The sequence below is a fragment of the Oncorhynchus gorbuscha genome, linkage group LG08, assembly GCF_021184085.1.
Source record: "Oncorhynchus gorbuscha isolate QuinsamMale2020 ecotype Even-year linkage group LG08, OgorEven_v1.0, whole genome shotgun sequence".
NCBI lineage: Eukaryota > Metazoa > Chordata > Actinopteri > Salmoniformes > Salmonidae > Oncorhynchus > Oncorhynchus gorbuscha.
Genome location: NC_060180.1, coordinates 58604071 through 58627545, shown reverse-complemented (window position 1 = coordinate 58627545; position 23475 = coordinate 58604071). Strand labels below are relative to the sequence as shown.

Genomic DNA, 23475 nt, shown 5'->3' with positions numbered 1-23475 from the left:
GAGAGCTTGGTTGAAAATCTGCCACCCCCAGAAAAGATCCAATCAGGAAGTAGAATTTCTCAGGTTTTTGCCTGCAATATGAGTTATGTTATACTCACAGACATAATTCAAAACGGTTTTAGAAACTTCAGTGTTTTCTATCCAATACTAATAATAATATGCATATACAGTGGGGCAAAAAAAGTATTTAGTCAGCCACCAATTGTGTAAGTTCTCCAACTTAAAAAGATGAGGGAGGCCTGTAATTTTCATCATAGGTACACTTCAACTATGACAGACAAAATTAGAAAAATCCAGAAAATCACATTGTAGGATTTTTAATGAATTTATTTGCAAATTATGGTGGAAAATAAGTATTTGGTTACCTACAAACAAGCAAGATTTTTGGCTCCCACAGATCTGTAACTTCTTATTTAAGAGGCTCCTCTGTCCTCCACTCGTTACCTGTATTAATGGCACCTGATTGAACTTGTTTTCAGAGACACCTGTCCACAACCTCAAACAGTCACACTCCAAACTCCACTATGGCCAAGACCAAAGAGCTGTCAAAGGACACCAGAAACAAAATTGTAGACCTGCACCAGGCTGGGAAGACTGAATCTGCAATAGGTAAGCAGCTTGGTTTGAAGAAATCAACTGGGAGCAATTATTAGGAAATGGAAGACATACAAGACCACTGATAATCTCCCTCGATCTGGGGCTCCACGCAAGATCTCACCTCGTGGGGTCAAAATGATCACAAGAACGGCGAGCAAAAATCCCAGAACCACACGGGGGACCTAGTGAATGACCTGCAGAGAGCTGGGATCAAAGTAATAAAGCCTACCATCAGTAACACACTACGCCGCCAGGGACTCAAAGTCCTGCAGTGCCAGACGTGTCCCCCTGCTTAAGCCAGTACATGTCCAGGCCCGTCTGAAGTTTGCTAGAGAGCATTTGGATGATCCAGAAGAAGATTGGGAGAATGTCATATGGTCAGATGAAACCAAAATATAACTTTTTGGTAAAATCTCAACTCGTTGTGTTTGGAGGACAAAGAATGCTGAGTTGCATTCAAAGAACACCATACCTACTGTGAAGCATGAGGGTGGAAACATCATGCTTTGGGGCTGTTTTTCTGCAAAGGGACCAGGATGACTGATCTGTGTAAAGGAAAGAATTAATGGGGCCATGTATCGTGAGATTGAGTGAAAACCTCCTTCCATCAGCAAGGGCATTGAAAATTAAACGTGGCTGGGTCTTTCTGCATGACAATGATCCCAAACACACCGCCCGGGCGAAGGAGTGGCTTCGTAAGAAGCATTTCAAGGTGCCTGGAGTGGCCTAGCCAGTCTCCAGATCTCAACCCCATAGAAAATCTTTGGAGGGAGTTGAAAGTCCGTGTTGCCCAGCAACAGCCCCAAAACATCACTGCTCTAGAGGAGATCTGCATGGAGGAATGGGCCAAAATACCAGCAAGTGTGTGAACCTTGTGAAGACTTACAGAAAACGTTTGACCTCTGTCATTGCCAACAAAGGGTATATAACAAAGTTATGAGAAACTTTTGTTATTGACCAAATACGTATTTTCCACCATTTGCAAATACATTCATTAAAAATCCTACAATGTGATTTTTCTGGATTTCTTTTCTCATTTTGTCTGTCATAGTTTTAGTGTACCTATGATGAAAATTACAGGCCACATCTTTTTAAGTGGAAGAACTTGCACAATTGGTGGCTGACTAAATACTTTTTTGCCCCACTGTATATATATATATATATATATATACACACACACACACAGAAAAGAGTCTGAGAAAAAGGCCTGAGAATTGAACCCTGTGGCACATAGACTGCGAGGTCTAGAGAACAAGCCCTCCGATTTGACACACTGAACTCTGTCTGAGAAGTAGTTGGTGGACCAGTGGAGGCAGTCATTAGAGAAACCAAGTCTGCTGAGTCTGCCGATAAGAATACAGTGATTGACAGTCAGAAGCCTTGGCCAGGTCGATGAAGACTGCTGCATAGTGCAGTCTTTTATCGATGGTGGTTATGATATAATTTAGGACCTTGTTTGTGGCTGAGGTGCACCCATGACCAGCTTGGAAACCAGATTGCATAGTGGAGAAGGTACAGTGGGATTCGGAATGGTCTGTGATCTGTTTGTTAACTTGGCTTTTGAAGACCGTAGAAAGGCAGGGTAGGATAGATATAGGTCTGTAGCAGTTTGGGTCTAGTGTCTTCCCCTTTGAAGAGGGGAATGACTGGGGCAGCGTTCCAATCTTTAGGGATCTTGGACGATAAGAAATAGGTTGAACAGGCTAGTAATAGGGGTTGCAACAATTTCGGTGGATAATTTTAGAACGAGAGGGACCAGATTGTCTAGCCCGGCTGATTTGTAGGGATCCAGATTTTGCACCTCTTTCAGAACATCAGCTGTCTGGATTTGGGTGAAGGAGAAGTGGGGGGCTTGGGGAAGTTGCTGCAGGGAGTGCTGAGATGTTGGCCGGGGTAGGGGTAGCCAGGTGGAAAGCATGGCCAGCCGTAGAGAAATGCTTATTGACATTATTGTAGATTTATCGTTAGTGAGTTTCCTATGCTCAGTGCAGTGGGCAGCTGGGAGGAGGTGCTCTTATTCTCCATGGACTTTAGTGTCCCAAAAACTTTTGGAATTAGTGCTACAGGATGCAAATTTCTGTTAGGAAAGCTAAGGCTAGCTTTTTCAAACTGAGGATTTTGGTACCTGACTTCCCTGAAAAGTTGCATATCGTGGGGGCTTTTCGATGCTAATGCAGAACGCCACAGGATGTTTTTGTGCTGGTGAAGGGCAGTCAAATCTGGGGTGAAGCAGTGAATAAAACAAACTTAGGGAGGAGGCTTCTAATGTTAACATGCATGAAACCAAGGCTTTTACGGTTACAGAAGCCGACAAATGAGAGCGCCTGGGTTATGGGAGCGGTGCTGGGGGATGCAGGGCCTGGGTTATCCTACTCCGTTGATGTAGAGGTTAAGGGTACGGCTAAAGGCTATACGAACAGTGCGTCTAGTGCGTTTGGAACAGAGAGTAAAAGGAGCATATTTCTGGGTGTGGAAGAATGGATTCAAGGCATAATGTACAGACGAGGGTATGGTATGATGTGAGTACATAGGTAAATCTAGGCATTAAGTGACGATGGGAGAGGTTTTGTCTCTAGAGGCTCCATTTAAGCCAGGTGAGGTCACTGCAGGTGTGGGGTGTGGAACAAAAGGGCTAGCTAAGGCATATTGAGTAGGGCTGGAGGCTCTACAGTGAAATAAGACAATCACTAACCAAAACAGCAATAGACACACATGCCTCTCCCATATTGACATTAGGGAGAGGCATGTGTAGCCGAGTGATCATGGGGTTCAGTGAGTTGCTAGGCGAGCTGGAGACAGCGGTCTGAATCTCCCTAACGGGCCAGGGATAGCAGGTGGGCCTCCGGGGGACTTGAGCTTGTTGAAACCCCTCGGACGGTTACGTCGGCAGACCGGTCGTGGTGGATCGGCGGGGCGCCGTGTTGGCAGTAAAAGGTCCAGGCCAATTGGCAAAAGAGGTATTGTAGCCCAAGAGTTGGCTCATAGACCTCTTCGGCTAGCTGGGAGATGGGCCTAGCTCGAGGCTAGCTCCAGGCACACTGGTGCTTGCTTCGGGACAGAGACGTTAGCCAGGTGTAGCCACGTGGATAGCAGCTAGCTAGCTGTGATGATCTGCTGTAAAGGTTGAGCTTCGGTAGGAATCCAGAGATTTGGTAGAGAAAAAGCATTTCGATATGCTCTTGGTTGATATCGCGCTGTGCAGACACCTACAGCTTGTAATGTTAAGTTATTTTTAGGGATTGCATTTTAGGAGATCTTATATTAACAGTAATCATATTTTTATGGTATCCATTTTTACATCTAAATATTGACCGTGTCTAGATCAACTGATTACTACTGCATAACGTGTATTGTTTCTCTAAGTTTAGCCATCACAGTAGCTCCTAGCTAATGTTAACCACGTGGTTGGTTGTCTCCGTGTTACTCTTTCCAGGCTGTGAAGCCAGCGAAGACGAAGTGTTTGAAGGGACCCTACTAGCTGACCCAGATGAGCCGCCGCCGGTGGCGGTGATACTGGCAGAGCCGGCTCCCATGGCTGCCACCGTCACGCTGGAGTGCTCCGACCATGCTGCATACCCAGAGTCTGGCCAGGAGGAAACTCAAACAGGTGGGATCTTCATCCACTGGAGACAATTAATTTGAGTTGAGCAAAGCGTCTGTGAAAGTGATGCACAATTATAGAAATAAGTAGATGCACTGATCTCCTTGCATGTTTATAGACCAAAAAAAGCTGCAGATGAGGAGCTGCGTGGGTAGGAGTGTCTGTTTCCTCAACTAGTAGAGGGACGGATAGACAAGTGTGCGCTCTGTCGGAATGTGCATCTCCAGTTCATATTTTTTCCTTACCCTCGCCATACTTGCTAGATATTATGCACATTGATAGCTTGTTAGCTAGCAAACATCCTTGCCCTTTGATTCATCATAGTATTAGGCTAACAAGAGGCAGCAGCAATCTAAATGAGCCGACCATAACATGTGAGGAGAAGTGATTGGATGAAATTATGTAAAGAATTGAGTAGAAGAGAAATACAGTTTTGCTCTATCCAATCAGAGCAGCAGGGTCAACGTACAGCCCTTCTCTTTACAGACATGAAAACTAGCCAGTTGAGTTATTTAGACCAGTGTTTCCCAACCCTGATATTTTTTTTGTCTGAATACTAGGCACACCCCTCATACAAATGGTATTCAGAATTCACTGCAACCTTATTTTTAGAATATTAGAGATGTACGTTATGCATCAATGATTTTGTTTTGACTTTGTGGAGTTTCCTGTAGAACAGGTATTTTATAATAATAGCCTACACGGTACTGCAAGTAATGAAATGAATGGTCGCATGTCACAATAGTGCACTACATAGGGATTAAGCTGCCATTTGATACTTGGCCATTGAGTTGAATGAAATTAATAGTCTCATGTCATGAAAGTGGCTGAGTATTGGGTTGTCTATTCCCCCTGTGTGACGAGCAGGCAGTGAGACCCAGCAGGAGATCGCTCAAGAGGACCTCCGGGAACACCTGAAGAAGACCCTGGAGTTCTGTCTTTCCCGGTGAGTAACAGCAATACTACACACGGGCTTTGTCACAAATTACATACTTATTCCCTGTATAGTGCACTACTTTGACCAGACCCAATATAGTGCTCTGGTCAATGGGCCCTGGGTGAAAGTAGTGCACTTTATAGAGGGGGTTAAAGGTCTGTTGCTGCAGCGGATTGCCATCAAATGGCAATCCTCTTTCCCTAAAAGCATGAAGTTCATTACTTTTTTACATGAGGGGAGGTTAACTTGGCCCCAGGGAATCGATCTGTCACTCAATGGATTTTGTCTTGTTGCTTTAACCCTTGTGTATAGGAAATAGGTTGCCATTTGGTACACAAGCATTGTCTACTACAATACAGCCAATAATGCAGCAACCTTATAAACTACAGTCAAGCAGCACAGATGCACAGCTCTGCCATTACAGAACACTGAACCCGCCAGACAGAACTTTCATTGGGATTCATTTACACCACAACTGTACCATTTGTTATGCTCTTCCCCATAATTGTCGATCCCAGGTTGTAGTTTTTATTATTAAAAAAAAATAATTACCTCCCCAATGTCATGATATCCGATTGGTAATTAGTCTTGTCTAATCGCTGCAACTCCCGTACGGACTGGTGAGGCAAAGGTCGAGAGCTGTGCGTCCTCCGAAACCCAACCAAGCTGCACTGCTTCTCGACACAATGCCCACTTAACCTGGAAGCCGGCTGCACCAATTTTGTAGGAGGTAACGCTGTATATCTGACAACCGTGTCAGCGTGCATTGCGCCTGGTGGACTCTGGAGAGGTAGGCTCCACAGGAGTCGCTAGAGCGCGATGGGACAAGAACATCCCTGCCGGCTAAACCCTCCCCTAACTTGGACGACGCTGGGCCAGTTGTGTGCCGCTCCATGGGTCTCCCGGTCGTGGCCGGCTGCGATAGAGCCTGGGCACGGACCAGCATCTGTAGTGGCACAGCTAGCACTGTGATGCAGGGCCTTAGGCCACTGAGACACTCGGGAGGCCGGGCTGTAGATTTTGTTGATGGTGAATAAGTGCTGCCCATGCTAGAATGCAGCCAGTAAAATTGGTTGCTATGATGATGCACAGCGGTCGCATTCTCATTAGTTCTATCCCTGCCCTTTGTTGAAGGCGTGCTCTAAATGAAAGCTTTATTTCATGCTGTCATAAATACACTTGTGGCTGCTGTAGGGAGGAGTGACTTACAGGGAGGGACTCAACTTTTTTGTCTTTTCTCTCAGAGAGAATCTGTCCAGCGACATGTATCTTATCTCTCAGATGGATAGTGACCAATATGTACCAATCGTGACGGTAGCTAATCTGGACCACGTCAAGAAACTCAGCACGGATGTGGAGTTGATCGTCGATATCCTACGATGTAAGTGACACTCTTACAAATATAAAATGTTTATTTTTAACAAGACTTAACGTTTACTTATAGCATTTTCTTTTGTTGACACCAAAGAGACATTGTTTCGATTTTAAATTCACTGGACTTGTATATTTCCCTGCCTCCATAGCTCTGCCGTTGGTCCAGGTGGATGAGAAGGGGGAGAAGGTGAGACCCAACCAGAACCGCTGCATCGTCATCCTCCGAGAGGTCCCTGAGAGCACTCCCATAGAGGTACGTTCACTGGCTAGCTTCTGACCACGGTCCTTAGGGTTCTGTTCAAAAGTAGTGCGCTAAATGGGGAATAGGGTGTCGTTTGGGACAACGATTCAGTCTGGACCATCTGCTAAAGAAACCATGCATTTAGAATTACTTTATTTTAAATAATGCAATATGCTGACTACAAATGGTCAGTGGGTGTTGTGGTCAGTGGGTGTTGTGGTCGCCCTGAGAGGCCGGCAAGGCAAACCCCCTGCCCAAATGTTTTTTCCAATTGCGTGAAAAACCAAGTCCCACCCGATGCCCGGGCAGGCATAGAATTGAGCTACTCTTAACTGTCCAGGACCAGCACACGCATCACAGCGTTAAAGCCAAAGCATAAATTGTGAAACCAAACTGTACAATAATCCCATCCCCACCCTCACCCCTGATTGGAGGACCTTAAACATTTATACTGTGTATATAATTACACTCATCTATTCCACCCTTCAGACATGCCACAGATCAACCGATCTTTCCCTATAAATCATTGTCATACCATTCTCCCATGGTGTCTCACTAGGGACTGGAACCTCTCCATCTGCAACATTTCTGCCAAAATTGCAACAAAAAAAAGTTTTACCCAAGAGCACAATGATATTTCCTGTTGACTGACTGACTGATCCTTCAAATCCGCCAGCAATACAGTTTGCAGTTCTAACTGCCCCCTGATATTATGGCATAAGAAACCAAATACTACATTACTGTATCCAGTATGGCAGAAAGTGGAACAAAATAACAGATTTTTAACAAGATAAGGTCATTCTAGTACAAGCTCTTATGTGATTACGCTATATGTGTGTTTTAACCATGGCATTGTAGGTAATTTCCTGTTTTGAGTGCACAGCACACTACTCTAGCCTAATATTTGCTAAGAGTTGTTTTCCTGGAATTGTAAACATTTCCTGGAATGGTGTAAAAACCTGTCTCTGCGTCCATGATTTGTTTGTACACCTTCCTCCTAGCCATTTTATAGACACCCTTTTGTTGGACTTTGAGAAAGTAATTGTAATGGCACATTGTTTTGATAATGTAGTGTTTAGAGGTTTCATTGTGCCTCATGTGCCAGTCAGTACCATGTCGTGCAGTGTGACAAATTAAAGGGTGCAACATTTTAATGGTGTTATGGTCAGTTATTTCAGTCTGAACCGCACTCCCATCGGGGAATATTGACTAAATTTGACGTTGATAGGGCCCACTCCTCTCGTATTATTTGTTTATTATATAGATAAAATACAATCAGACCATACAAACGCTCCACACCGCGTGGCCGCTGCCACCCTAATCTGGTGGTCCCAGCGCGCACGACCCACGTGGAGTTCCAGGTCTCCGGTAGCCTCTGGAACTGCCGATCTGCAGCCAACAAGGCAGAGTTCATCTCAGCCTATGCCTCCCTCCAGTCCCTCGACTTCTTGGCACTGACAGAAACATGGATCACCACAGATAACAATGCTACTCCTACTGCTCTCTCTTCGTCCTCCCACGTGTTCTCGCACACCCCGAGAGCTTCTGGTCAGCGGGGTGGTGGCATCGGGATCCTTATCTCTCCCAAGTGGTCATTCTCTCTTTCTCCCCTTACCCATCTGTCTATCGCCTCCTTTGAATTTCATGCTGTCACAGTTACCAGCCCTTTCAAGCTTAACATCCTTATCATTTATCGCCCTCCAGGTCCCCTCGGAGAGTTCATCAATGAGCTTGATGCCTTGATAAGCTCCTTTCCTGAGGACGGCTCACCTCTCACAGTTCTGGGCGACTTTAACCTCCCCACGTCTACCTTTGACTCATTCCTCTCTGCCTCCTTCTTTCCACTCCTCTCCTCTTTTGACCTCACTCTCTCACCTTCCCCCCCTACTCACAAGGCAGGCAATATGCTCAACCTCATCTTTACTAGATGCTGTTCTTCCACTAACCTCATTGCAACTCCCCTCCAAGTCTCCGACCACTACCTTGTATCCTTTTCCCTCTCGCTCTCATCCAACACTTCCCACACTGCCCCTAATCGGATGGTACCGCGCCGTCCCAACCTTCGCTCTCTTTCCCCCGCTACTCTCTCCTCTTCCATCCTATCATCTCTTCCCTCTGCTCAAACCTTCTCCAACCTATCTCCTGATTCTGCCTCCTCAACCCTTCTCTCCTCCCTTTCTGCATCCTTTGACTCTCTATGTCCCCTATCTTCCAGGCCGGCTCGGTCCTCCCCTCCCGCTCCGTGGCTTGACGACTCATTGCGAGCTCACAGAACAGGGCTCCGGGCAGCCGAGCGGAAATGGAGGAAAACTCGCCTCCCTGCGGACCTGGCATCCTTTCACTCCCTCCTCTCTACATTTTCCTCCTCTGTCTCTGCTGCTAAAGCCACTTTCTACCACTCTAAATTCCAAGCATCTGCCTCTAACCCTAGGAAGCTCTTTGCCACCTTCTCCTCCCTCCTGAATCCTCCCCCCCTCCTCCCTCTCTGCAGATGACTTCGTCAACCATTTTGAAAAGGTCGACGACATCCGATCCTCGTTTGCTAAGTCAAACGACACCGCTGGTTCTGCTCACACTGCCCTACCCTGTGCTCTGACCTCTTTCTCCCCTCTCTCTCCAGATGAAATCTTGCGTCTTGTGACGGCCGGCCGCCCAACAACCTGCCCGCTCGACTCTATCCCCTCCTCTCTTCTCCAGACCATTTCCGGAGACCTTCTCCCTTACCTCACCTCGCTCATCAACTCATCCCTGACCGTTGGCTACGTCCCTTCCATCTTCAAGAGAGCGAGAGATGCACCCCTTCTGAAAAAACCTACACTCGATCCCTCCGATGTCAACAACTACAGACCAGTATCCCTTTCTTTTCTCTCCAAAACTCTTGAACGTGCCGTCCTTGGTCAGCTCTCCCGCTATCTCTCTCAGAATGACCTTCTTGATCCAATTCAGTCAGGTTTCAAGACTAGTCATTCAACTGAGACTGCTCTTCTCTGTATCACGGAGGCGCTCCGCACCACTAAAGCTAACTCTCTCTCCTCTGCTCTCATCCTTCTAGACCTATCGGCTGCCTTCGATACTGTGAACCATCAGATCCTCCTCTCCACCCTCTCCGAGTTGGGCATCTCCGGCGCGGCCCACGCTTGGATTGCGTCCTACCTGACAGGTCGCTCCTACCAGGTGGCGTGGCGAGAATCTGTCTCCTCACCACGCGCTCTCACCACTGGTGTCCCCCAGGGCTCTGTTCTAGGCCCTCTCCTATTCTCGCTATACACCAAGTCACTTGGCTCTGTCATAACCTCACATGGTCTCTCCTATCATTGCTATGCAGACGACACAATTAATCTTCTCCTTTCCCCCTTCTGATGACCAGGTGGCGAATCGCATCTCTGCATGTCTGGCAGACATATCCGTGTGGATGACGGATCACCACCTCAAGCTGAACTTCGGCAAGACGGAGCTGCTCTTCCTCCCGGGGAAGGACTGCCCGTTCCATGATCTCGCCATCACGGTTGACAACTCCATTGTGTCCTCCTCCCAGAGCGCTAAGAACCTTGGCGTGATCCTGGACAACACCCTGTCGTTCTCAACTAACATCAAGGCGGTGGCCCGTTCCTGTAGGTTCATGCTCTACAACATCCGCAGAGTATGACCCTGCCTCACACAGGAAGCGGAGCATGTCCTAATCCAGGCACTTGTCATCTCCCGTCTGGATTACTGCAACTCGCTGTTGGCTGGGCTCCCTGCCTGTGCCATTAAACCCCTACAACTCATCCAGAACGCCGCAGCCCGTCTAGTGTTCAACCTTCCCAAGTTCTCTCACGTCACCCCGCTCCTCCGCTCTCTCCACTGGCTTCCAGTTGAAGCTCGCATCCGCTACAAGACCATGGTGCTTGCCTACGGAGCTGTGAGGGGAACGGCACCTCAGTACCTCCAGGCTCTGATCAGGCCCTACACCCAAATAAGGGCACTGCGTTCATCCACCTCTGGCCTGCTCGCCTCCCTACCACTGAGGAAGTACAGTTCCCGCTCAGCCCAGTCAAAACTGTTCGCTGCTCTGGCCCCCCAATGGTGGAACAAACTCCCTCACGACGCCAGGACAGCGGAGTCAATCACCACCTTCCGGAGACACCTGAAACCCCACCTCTTTAAGGAATACCTAGGATAGGATAAAGTAATCCTTCTCACCCCCCTTAAAATATTTAGATGCACTATTGTAAAGTGGCTGTTCCACTGGATGTCATAAGGTGAATGCACCAATTTGTAAGTCGCTCTGGATAAGAGCGTCTGCTAAATGACTTAAATGTAATGTAAATGTAATAAAAGGGAGGTGCTGAAAATATCAGTTTGCTAGATTCGACCGACTGCTGCAGCAATGTGTTCCGGAGGCAGGAGCTTAGACCGCAAAACCACCCGAAGCCACAATCGACACCAAGGAGTTTTGACGTTAAGCTTGACATGTGGTCTTGTTTTGCAGGAGGTCGAGGCTCTTTTTAAAGGAGAGAACTTACCTAAATTCATCAATTCTGAGTTTGCCTACAACGACAATTGGTTCATCACCTTTGAATCGGAAGCAGATGCACAACAGGTCAGAAACATTCAAGAATGTTGCACTATTGTAGGATTTAGTAATGGTGCATGAAGCACCTTGTTTCCCGAACACGTCATGTTTTAAGATTGTAGGTCTGGGTCCGTGAAACTGCCATGTTACCTGCCACTAACTGCCCTGCTATGGGTTTGGTGGTCGGGTCTACTATTGCTAGTTGCTACCATAGTGTTTCATACTGGCCATAAGCTTACATTCGTGGGTATTAAAAACAATCATGCTCTGTCTGAAGTTTCCATTTATCCTATTTTCCAGGCATATCAGTATCTTCGTGAAGAAGTGAAAACCTTCCAAGGGAAGCCTATTAAGGTAAGCTAATTAACTATTGAACTTTAATTAAACTAATATGAACATGACCCATTAACTGTATACTATACTGTAAATTCTGGAGTATTTCCAAGTATGGTGGTTCAGAACCTTTTCCTTCAGCAGAACAACCTAAACGAATGCTTTCCCCTCCAGTATATAACATAATTCAATCTGCAGTTGTTGTATGGGTTCATTTAGTGTTGATGTGTCATAATACCGCAGACAAATGTAGCTTTTTTAAAATCAAAATCTTTGTGCACAGGTTTGAAATGCTTACTTTGCTGATAGGTTTGAGGAAAATGTTATATTCTCAACTCTAATTTCAGGCACGGATAAAGGCGAAGGCAATCGCTATTAACACTTTTATGCCAAAGAATGGCTACCGCCCGGTGGAGGTTCACCCTTACGCTCAGCAGCAGCAACAACGTTACACCTCCTACTACATACCTCCAGTGTACAGCCCTCAGCAGCAATTCCCCCTCTACAGTCTCATCACTCCACAGGCCTGGTCAGCCACCCACAGCTTCATAGACCCTTCGCTGGTGAGGACAACGGGCGTGCCCACACACAACCTAAAATCTAGTTTAGGCTTGCAAAATTCCAGTAACTTTCCCAAAAGTCTGGTTTTCACTCCTGATTCTGGGAATTTTCCAACTGGAATTTCTGGGAAATACAGGCCATTCTTAATTTCACTGTATAATATGCTACTAGAAGTCTTATAAAAGTCAATGATTTTGTGTTTCCTTTTCTAACAGGTTACCCAATTTCACAACACTCAATTTATCAATGGATTTACAACATCCCATAGTTTTAAACCAGCGACGTCTCCTCTTGCTGGTGTTAGGCACTACTCTCCCAGGAATAGGTGGGTACACTGAGGCTCACCATCTGATGTAGACAATACCAACCTGTGCCTGTATTCACAAAGCATCTCACAATAGGAGTGCTGATCTAGGATCAGGTCCCCCCTTGTAGATAAGGTCAATCTAATTTGTATATACAGTATATCAGCACTCTTACTATTGAGTCGTTGTGAATTTGGGCCCAGAATTCTATATTGCTGTGCTTAGGATCTTCAAATATGATATTGTTTCTTATCAGGAATCACACTCACAGTAAACCTCACCTAAGGCCCACAATGCCTATCATGGACCAGCGCGGCACAGGGCTCCTGGACAGCCCCACCATCTTCAACTTCCCCACGGAGCGAATTCTGAACGGGGTACCGCGGGGTTCCCCCCAAATGACGCGCCTCCCGAGTCAGAACAGAACCAGGTTACCCCCCTCCACCATGACCTACCCCAGGAGAGACATCAGTACAGGTCGGTTGGAGCCCGTCAGCACTGACTACTCACTGGGCATGGGCCGGGGAAGGTAAGGTATCCTCCACTATCTGCATGATCATCACCACCATAGACTTCCATAGGCTGTTTCCCAAATGGTACCCTATTTGTTATTTAGTGCACAACATTAGTCCCAGGCCCGTAGGGCTCTGGTCAAAAGTAGTGCACTGGATAGGGTGCTATTTGCGGCGGATTATAGTATTACAACAATTGAATTGAATTGTTAAAATTTCTGTTATGCTAAGTTAGGCTTCAAATAGTATACAATTTTTCAAATATTCTCTTAAAGGACAAATATTTATGGTTCTAGGAAAAAGAGGGACGACAAGTTTACAGTAAGTACAAGTTTTTATATAATAATAATAATATATGCCATTTAGCAGACGCTTTTATCCAAAGCGACTTAGTCATGTGTGCATACATTCTACGTATGGGTGGTCGCGGGGATCGAACCCACTACCCTGGTGTTACAAGCGCCATGCTCTACCAACTGAGCTACAGAAGGACCAAAAATTGATCTCCTCTTAGACTAGTCTTTGACTTGGAGAAAGAGCCATCAGTGGTGCTGCTGCAAGCTTTTCAGGCAGTGACCTCTTCTGACTGAATTACAATATTGCAGGTCTTTTGTACGTACAGTTGGCTGGCTTTGTGGGTGTCCCAAATTGTACCCTATTCCCTATATGGTGCACTGTATAGGCAATAAATAGGGTGCCATTTGGGATGCAGTCTTTACTCTGTGACTGACTGTTTGATGCTGTTGTGTAGAGTGGCTACCCAGTCTGACTGTTTGATGCTGTTCTATTGTATAGAGAATGACTACCCAGTCGCCACCCCCTCCTCAGAAGCCCCCGTCCCCCAGCTTTGAGCTGGGGCTCTCCAGCTTCCCCCCTCTGCCTGGGGCCGCAGGCCACCTCAAAACCCCTGACGACATGTTTGAGAACAAACTGGCCAGCATGGTATTAGGACCCACGAAGGACAGGGTCAGTATCTACCAACACAAGCGCTAATCTCTAGGCCACCATACTCCCAAATGGGAGTGTGTCCCAAATGGCACCCTATTCCATATATAGTGCACTACTTTTGACCAGTGAATATGGTGCCAATTGGGACTCAGACAAGCTCTTATCTCCAAGCCACCATTCGTAGTATTGTTGTTCATGTCTTTTTGTATCGTTCCAGAATGTAAGCGTTGATGCCAGCTCTGCAGGTGCCCTCCCCTCAGGAGGACCCAAGGAGCCACTAAGGACAGTCACTTCTCCACAGCCCCCGAACCTCCAGCCCTCTGCCCCCCCGAACCCAGGACCAGCCTCTGGCCCAGTCCATGTTTCCTCCCAACCTGCAGAGTGGGTGTAGGACATGTTGTCCCTTCATGTAAACTTTGCATCCAACCCCCCCCCCCCCGTACACACTATTTCCATCAAAATGTGTAAGCATGCCCCCACTAACATGATTTGTATAGAAAAACAGAAGTGTGCTTTACGTCTCACTCTTGTCTCACCATTTCCTTGTCAGTGTGTCCCATTTGATAACGTGGAACACCATTGTTGTTGATGTCATCTGAATTTGTGTAGAACGAGAGAATATAACTGACTTAGAAGAATTTAATGTCATTCACATCATTGTGTGAAATGAATGTTTGTTTTTCAGGGAAGTGAAGGTTCTGGAGGTGAATCAGGAGACTCAGGTTTCTATGGAGCGCGTCACTACCGCTCTGTACACTGCTAGCAAATCTGTTCAAGTCAATGGTACTGCTACAGTAAGTAAGCTGTCTAAAGCATTTTAAACATAATCAATCAGGTCCATTTTCCATATTATTAGCTGAAAGATGTTTTGATAGTCATAGATACAGGTAACTGCCCAAATACAGGAAACTCCAACATAGTGTCTTAATAGGGAGGCGTGCTACCACGAGCCAAAACCGCTTCAATACACCTTGGCATAGATTCTTCAAGCGTCTGGAACTCTATTGGAGGGATATGACACCATTCTTCCACAAGAAATTCCTTAATTTGGTGTTTGTTGGTGGAAAAATCGGTTTTAGGCACCGGTCCAGAATCTCCCGTAAGTGTTTAATTGGGTTGAGATCTGGTGACTGAGATGGCCATGGCATATGGTTTACATCGTTTTCATGCTCATCTGACCATTGTGACAACCCGTGCCCTGTGTATGGGGGGGCATTGTCATCCTAGGGGGGAAAGGCCATGGTAGCCAAAATAATGATCTGCCCAGTATTTTTATACATGAACCTAAGCATGATGGGATGTTAATTGCTTAATTAACTCAGGAACCACAGTTGTGTGGTTCAAAGCACCTGCTTTGAAAATTATTTTTATCCCTCATGGGGAGGCAGTGTAGCCTAGTGGTTAGAGCGTTGGACTAGTAAACGGAAGGTTGCAAGTTCAAATCCCCGAGCTGAAGGTACAAATCTGTTGTTCTGCCCCTGAACAGGCAGTTAACCCACTGTTCCTAGGCCGTCATTGAAAATAAGAATTTGTTCTTAACTGACTTGCCTAGTTAAATAAAGGTAAAAAAAAAAAATAAAAAATTGCTGAAGTGTTTACATTATTTTGTCAGTTACCTGTAAATATTGATTTGTGGCCGGTAGTAATCATGTTTTCTGGACTTTAATGTGTGTCAAACCAGTGGGCATAGTCAATGTCCTATGAAATGAATCACCTACAAGTATGTGTTTTGTTTTGTGGTTAGGAACTGCGAAAGCCCTCTTACGCTGAGATCTGCCAGAGGATTAAAGACAACGCTCCGACACTACAGGCCCCTAAAGAGGCCAAACCAGCCAGCAGCGCTGCCTCCGCAGGAGAGGAGAGGAAGTGCACTGACGCAGCCCCAGGGGACAGGGTTGAGCCGAAGGTCCCCCGAGAGACATACCCATGCTCCTCCAAGTCTGCCACCCTCTGCAGACCCCGAGAGGTCCGGAGACCGACCGGCCGGTGGCCTTCACCACCCCCCCAACCACCCAGGGAAGGGTGCCAGCAGCAAAGATCTCAACACTCCCCCAAAGTCCCCGCAGTAACCCCCCCCCCCCCCCCCACTGCAATCAAGTCAATTTCAAAACAAAAACGTGAGAGTGAAAGAAATCTGAAAAAGTCAGGGCTATTCAAATACAACCTATTCTAAAATCACCAGTCATTCATAGCATAGAGAGGATGCCTTTCTGGATCAGGGCTTTCAGACAATAGCACTTTAGTGTGCATATAGAGCACCGTTAATCATTTTTACTTATTTATTTTTGGAGGGTTTATTTTTTTCATTGCTTTTGTTATTTAGTGTCAATCTGAAAACTTACTCCTGTTCAGATTAGTGGGATAAATTCATATGTCCAAAGTATTGTGAGGTCATCAGTGGAAGCCAACAACAGGTGAATGAAAGGAAGCAGATGAGGAACAGAGTAGCTGTTGCCATGTCATTCGTTGTGACACTGAGGGGGTGTCTGTATGTCTTGTATGCAGTCCTGTTAAGTGGTGATGTGATTCCATTGCCGGGTGTGATGATCACCATATCAGTCAGACAAGATGGCTGTGTCCCAAATGGCAACCTCATCCCTATATAGTGCACTACTTTCGATCAAAGTAGTGCACTACATATGGAATAAGGTACCATTAGAGACGCATCTATGATGTGTTTTACATATTTGTGTTGATATGCAAGGTCAACTAGTCCAGGCTCATTTTACGGACTTAACTGAAATCCTCAGAAGACTTCATTTCTGAGGAACTTCGCCACCGGTGTCATTTATCAAAACTAGATGACCTTTTTGCCAACATGGAACACTTTATCTCGTTTGAATACAAGCATTTGAGGAGAATACGTTTATTTGCATACTGGTTTTGATCGTTGGTACTACTTGTTGCGTGCTGGTGGTTTTGAGAGCGCCTTAGACTTTATCTGGTGTTTCTTGTGGTAAAAATTACATTTAGTCGTTTTCTGTTGTCCAATGCAGGAATCTGTTTCCTAGCCATGTAAAGCACATAGCTAGTTAGTCCTCGTAGAGAGCCACTATCGGGGTCAGTAGAAATCGACATGCATTTTGATCTTGGAAAAAGCAGATGAGGGTCGTTCCAGCAATTCGGTGCCTTTTGGGATGTGTAACTTGGTCCTATTTAATTTCTTCACTTTATTTTTTACTTTCTGTCATAAAGAGCACGTAAAACTTAACACATTTTCCCATCTCAACGTTAAATACAAAATTACTATAGTAAGTGACAAAATAAGTAACATGGTTGACTGTCGCAGGATTGACAATTTTATCTTAGATCAGCTGTGAATCCCATATTGAAAGGTGGAATGGAAGTTTGTTGTGTAACAGGTAGTGGCAACTGATTGCCACTGTCACAAACATTTTTTACGTAACATTTCTAGCCTGTCTATCTATGGGTAACAGGGTTGACATGGTATGCTTGACTTGCTCAGTTTTCTACCACAAAACACCAGAAAATGGCAAGAGTAGAACTGGCTCACCTGCTTTTACACTGATTTGACTAGATGTTCATGTTTCTTTTGGAAAAAAAAACATTTAAAAAAGGAATAGTTTTACTATATTAAAATGATAGTTCAGTTCGCGTAACAGGGTTGACCTTTAAATTGAGGGACACAGAAAATCACAAATAAAAAATAATCTTCAGATATGACTGTCAAAGCAACAAATTATCTAGGGCTTTACAATGATAGGTTAAAGTATTCCTAGAAGTCACGGAGGGATTTTGAATTTAGGCACTAACAAGTCTTATTTGATTTATTGAATTCCCATGTGGTCTATATTAAAGGGCACTTCATTTAATATAACACACTTTTAAAATTTGATATTTGTGCACCATTTATACTTAAAATATCAAAGGGGTCCAAAAGTTTATCATTTCGTGGAACGACCCATAAATTCATCACATGGTGTCGATTGGTGCCTCTTGTAGACTATATTTTCTTTCTTTACTATTTTGCTGTGAAACAAGCATGTCAGACTAGTTCAGCAGGCACATACGTTGGCAATGTATAGGCTATAGTGGAGGCTTCTGCGTGGAGGATAACTCATAATAATGTCTGGAACGGTGCGAATAGAATCAGACACTTAGAAAACAAGTGTTTTGATGTATTTGACACCGTTCCACTCCAGCCATTAACACAAGCCCGTTCTCCCCAATTAAGGTGCCACCAACCTCCTGTGCTCAGCTATTAGGAGTCGGCAGTAGGGTTTTGGCAGGGTGTAGTGACTTCATTCAAACAGTGGGATGTTTTATTTTAGATAGCTATGGTGCTAGCTAGAGGATGAACCTGGAACTTGCTACTTCAAATAATCTGGTACTGTACTTAGATAATAATACTTGATACATGTTGTCAACTAAACTTTGCACTTTGTTTTGTTTCTGGATTAATTAAGAAATCCATATTTTACCTACATACAGAAGCAAAAGGGAACCTAACATGTAAAGACAAAATATGGAAAGGTCTGATGGTCACATAAGTAATCCCTTTACAATTTCAGCTATACAACCAATAGATTTTTTCCCCCTAAAGAATTAAATTTCTTCTTGCCATTTGACTTGTGCATTATGTTGTGACAGGATGATCAGCTTTCAGAATCTCTCAAATGTTGACTAATTGTATTAACCTCTATGCGGATAAATTCACACACAAGTTAAACTTTTTTGTTTACTCCCATGTAAATGCCTACAAGACATACTTCCGTGCATGCTGATAACTTTAGTCTTGGTGTAGATGGTCATTTTGTTTTGTGCACACCCTATAGAGTCTCACTCATTTTTATTTTGTTTTGCTTTTGAGCTAGTCATTTGTGAAACCACTGTTGAGTGGTGTTTTTTGAAGCTGTTCTAGCTTATTCAGTATTACAGTAGTTAATTATAATGTGGGTGTACACCTTAGACTGTGTACACCTGGTGGCTCAAATGGGAAAAATAAGTGGAATTGGTTAAAAGGAAGAAGTACAATATTCTTTCCACTACAAATGTTATATTTGAAGGTAAACCATGATGCAGCCATTTTAGAAATAAGGTATTGCTTTATTCATTGGGTTACAGTCAAACAAACGAGTAGTGAACTGGACCCTGTGAGAATCCAGTGAGTGAATGAAATGACCTTAGACCTGTTTGCATACTGTGAACCTGAGCAGCTTATCGATGAGTCCTTTCAGTTTGGGCAAGAAAACGTTGTGCAGAGGGGGCAGCACTCTTGGGTCATTCCAAATCCTTCCCCCCTCACATACAGTAGAAGTGCCCCTGTTCACTGCAGGACTTACTCAATATTTATTTTTGGCATGCTTTTCTCTTTTTAGAATGCCTTCTATAGATTTCTCCTGGCTCTCCATACAAAAACCATATAGCTTCCAAATTCCCCTCTGTACTCTGCATAAATGTATAAGTAGAAAAACAACTCATAAGTGGAACTTGTGCACTTCTTTAGTGTCTCATTGACGTCTTCCTGCAACAAGGAGTTGAATACTCTGCTTAGATAAGAGGACTCATTTTGGAGAGGAGACATTGCCTAAGTCACAGAATGGCCTGTACTGATAGTCATTGCTGCTTTTGATTTTGATGCTTTTGATTTTGGTTTGCAAAAACATTATTTTGTTCGATTTTGAAGGACTGGGATGCACTTGGGTGGACAGTCTTTAAATTGCATTTTTATTTTATTTTATTTTTTAAATTTTTTTTTCTGAGATGGTATAAAAGACATGATGCACCATATCTGCTTATTTATAAACCAATGCTGTTTATTCAATGAGAGATCATAAAAATGTTTATTTTTAGAAGAAATATACAATATACAACTGTATATTTTCCATCCAGTGTTTGAAAAACTTGAATTTTATTTAAACTTGAAAATGACTTTGCCTTAACTTTTATATGAGACAATGTAGAGTATTTCTTTTCAAACCCCAAAATGTTACTAAGGGTAACACATCTAAATGTTTAGTCATACCAAACATCACAAGTCTTACTAGGTCTTCAAGTACAAATCTGTGGGGGGGGGTAAATTGTAAGAAAATTGTCTAATTTGATTAACTTTGTTTCTACTTCCTATTTTCAGTTGTTTTGGGGAAATATAAATCCTGTAAATGCAAAATAGTAAATACTGTATCAAATATGTGCACTTTGAAGTGTGTGCTTTGCTTGTACAATTGTAAATAATCTGAAAAATAGAGGTACCTTAAAATGATTTAAAAAATATATATTGATCTTGTTGAAATATTAATGTTGCTTTTTGAGCTGGATGTAGGATAAAAACTAAATGTTGTGATTTGATTTTGAATGTTTTTTTTCGTATTTTTTTTCTATTCTGTTATGCAGAATTGCTTCTCCCTCACTTTGCGACAGGGAAGGTTGTCTGATTGTAACTTTTTAAAAGTCATTCTCATTCCATGTCCTTGTGTTTTTCAACCCCTGGTAGACAATGTTTTCTGTTGGCCAACCTCTTCACTGTGCACAGTGAGAAAAGGGAAGAACCTACCTGTCGTACAAACACACATCCTTAAATGAAAGCACAGTCGGTACTATTATCTGACAGACTGTGCTTATAGCAGTCTGTGATTTAGCCCATACAATAATTCTTTATCACAGTAAAGCACATTTTTAAGCACAGCAACATCAAATCTTTCTCACGCAACCAATTTCAAGTCCATAGCAGCATACTGTATAATTGTACCAGACATGAACCTTTCATGTTTGTAGTGAAGGTGATTTAAGCATTGTTGATATTCTGTTTAGTTTTTCTTTTTGAAGGTTTGTTTTTCATGAAGTTGTATGTCAACTTAACTTTTGTAGCCCCCAGTACTAAACTTGACAAATAAAAATTCCTTTGGTAGGCTTTACCAGTGTTTAGACTCAAGTATAATAGTGTAGATATTTGTACACATATCAGCAAGAAAATTAGTTTTCTGGCACATACTGTATAACATACTGTGTATTGTCTTTTTTATCAGTTGATCACACATGTGGACTGCATTTATCTGTGCCATTAATTTGTTTCAACCTGGCAGTTTGTTTGACTTGTAATGTAATTAAACACTTGACATTATAATTGTTACTGAGGAAGTGTAGCTGGTCTTAACTATATAACTGGGAATAATAATGTGATACCACTGACATTAGACAAAGTACTCATAGCAACCCGCATCTGATCTGGCTAATGAAGTCTAGGTATGTACATTAAGCTAGTCTATGCTAGTAGGCCTTTCTAATGCAAAATGCTAATACTGTTGTCTTTGCAGATTGGGTATTGATATGTTATCTGGCTGGGCACTGAGTTTGTATGAGAAAGTGTTTGTGAGAAGTTAACCAAACAACTGCAAAATTGACTGACGGTTGAAGTAAAGTAAACCAAAGGGTGATTAGCCAGCCAGGTTTGTGCAGCATGATCTGAAAATTATTCTGTTATTGGTTTCTCTCCTGAAGATTGCACTGCTTACAGTACGAAAGTGTTTAACTTTTTCTTCTTTTGTTCGCACTACTAAAGCCCTGTTGTAATGTTCTGCTGTTCTTGTGTTACTGTGCACAGACAGTCTCTCATATCAAGCGGTCTCGTTCTCCCTGCCCAGTTCGCTTCTTTCTGTTACGTCTCACCAGTTTGATAGTGCCATGTATTTTTTTGCAAAGGTTTCAGCTTGTTGTAAATTGACTGTAAAGTGATGTTACAATGCACCAACTGACTGGAATGAGACGAACCAATTGTCTCACTATCAAATCACTGTGTTAAATTAACTCATTTGTACGCTAACAGCAGTGGACAATCGATGACTTGATGGGGAGAATAACCTAACGGTAACAGTTGTTCATCGAGGTTTCTTTGAGAGGGCTTTTGATTTGTCTTAACTTTTCTTCCATTTAAGACTGGAATCAAGCGTACATGTCAACTATTGATAATTTAAGTTACTCTTGTGTCATGATGTAAAACTGTCTAATTTGGAGAGAAAAAAATGTAGCTTATTGAAAAATAAAGATTTAGGCACTGTTAATGAGTTGTCTCGTGATTGTGGTACACACAATCTGGGGGTTGGTCCAGAAAGCAGGATGAATGAGTGAGTTAGCCAGCTAACTGTCCTAAATATTGTGTCTAAAACATTAGGGCATCGACACCAGGTGTCTTTCCATTACATAGACTGACCAGGTGAATCTAGGTGATGGCTATGACCCCCTTGATGTCACTTAAATCCACTTCAATCACTGTATGAAGGGGAGTGGATGAGTTGAAGGATTTTTAAGTCTTGAGATATGGATTGTGTATGTGTGTCATTCAAAGGGTGGAGGGGCAAGACAAAATACTGAAGTGCCTTCTGAATGGGGTATGGTAGTAGGTGCCAGGTGCACCGGTTTGAGTGTATCAAGAGCTGCAATGCTGCAGTGTATCAAGGATGGTCCACCACCCAAAGAAACATCCAGCCAACTTGACACAACTGTGGGAAGCATTGGAGTCAACATGGGCCAGCATCCCTATGGAACACTTTCGACACCTTGTAGAGTCCATACCCTGACGAATTGAGGCTGTTCTGAGTGCTAAAGTGGGTGCAACTCAATATTTGGAAGTGTTCCTAATATTTTGTGTACTGTGTAGACTTGAAATGGTATAATAGACACAACAACCCATATTAAAGTTTAATATTTCTAAATTAACCAGAGAAGGCATATGACTGTCAGCTTCTTAGCTAGCTAAATTAATCCTGCTTTCTGGGACACCCCACAGCTTCTCTCCTATTTATTTTCTAATGCTAGATTTGTGTTCTCGCAAAAATTGCCTGGAATCCTGTGTTCTACCAGGGTTGGTTGTTTTTGGCCATCCTATTCAAACTGCACATGTTATAATGCCATGAGCCATTGTCCAAAAATAGAAAGGTTTTTCAGATATTCCTTTGTCTTTTTTCAGCAGGCAAATTAACACACAAAGCCATTGTCCATCCACCACATATCGAAGTCTACTGGAATGCTGTTCTGTATTTTCATGCAAAATAATAGCCACAAGGTGGCAACATATTCACACTGACATCTTGGAGGATTTGTTCCACAGCACACCACAATCCTATTAGATTAAGCCAGTGTATCACTCCCCACACAAAACCATAGGCTTCTTCAAACATCTCATGGGTCCACAGTTTTATTTGATCCGATTGTCTTGCAGCTGCAGCCATTTTGTTAACAAGTAGACCTGTTCATAAGCAACTTGTAACCCCTCTTTAAAAAGACTTCTCCAGTGGTAGGCCTTCTATTCAAGCACATGTTCCTCCCACTCCGTTTCCCATGTCATGGCTGTTTTTGCATTTTATGGGTAAGTCCCGAATGGCACCCAATTACCTATATAGTGCACTATTTTTGAGCTTTCCAAAAGTCGTGGACTATAGTGCTTTTGGAAAGTATTCAGACCCACATTTTGTTAGGTTACAGCCTTATTCTAACATTTTATTAAATTTCACCCCCCTCCCCCAAATCTACACACAATAACCCATAATGACAAAGT

The 23475-nt window shown here is 43.6% G+C and overlaps 1 protein-coding gene across 3 annotated transcripts in view; it reads left to right on the top strand.

Moving 5' to 3' along the window:
- Window positions 1–21982, top strand: part of LOC124041907 (la-related protein 4B-like) — a 43098-nt gene extending 21116 nt beyond the window's left edge. For 2 of the 3 annotated variants that reach the window (XM_046360060.1, XM_046360059.1), the window contains exons 4-17: window positions 4031–4204; window positions 5066–5144; window positions 6380–6516; window positions 6659–6762; window positions 11222–11332; window positions 11606–11659; window positions 11986–12201; window positions 12415–12524; window positions 12761–13033; window positions 13292–13337; window positions 13812–13982; window positions 14182–14345; window positions 14650–14758; window positions 15709–21982. In XM_046360060.1, coding sequence (XP_046216016.1) covers window positions 4031–4204; window positions 5066–5144; window positions 6380–6516; window positions 6659–6762; window positions 11222–11332; window positions 11606–11659; window positions 11986–12201; window positions 12415–12524; window positions 12761–13033; window positions 13292–13337; window positions 13812–13982; window positions 14182–14345; window positions 14650–14758; window positions 15709–16137 — 2177 coding nt within the window. In that variant the 3' untranslated portion in view covers window positions 16138–21982. The remainder of the gene's footprint in view (window positions 1–4030; window positions 4205–5065; window positions 5145–6379; window positions 6517–6658; window positions 6763–11221; window positions 11333–11605; window positions 11660–11985; window positions 12202–12414; window positions 12525–12760; window positions 13034–13291; window positions 13338–13811; window positions 13983–14181; window positions 14346–14649; window positions 14759–15708) is intronic. The other variant, XM_046360061.1, reaches the window with a different exon arrangement.
- Window positions 21983–23475: the final 1493 nt, after the last annotated feature.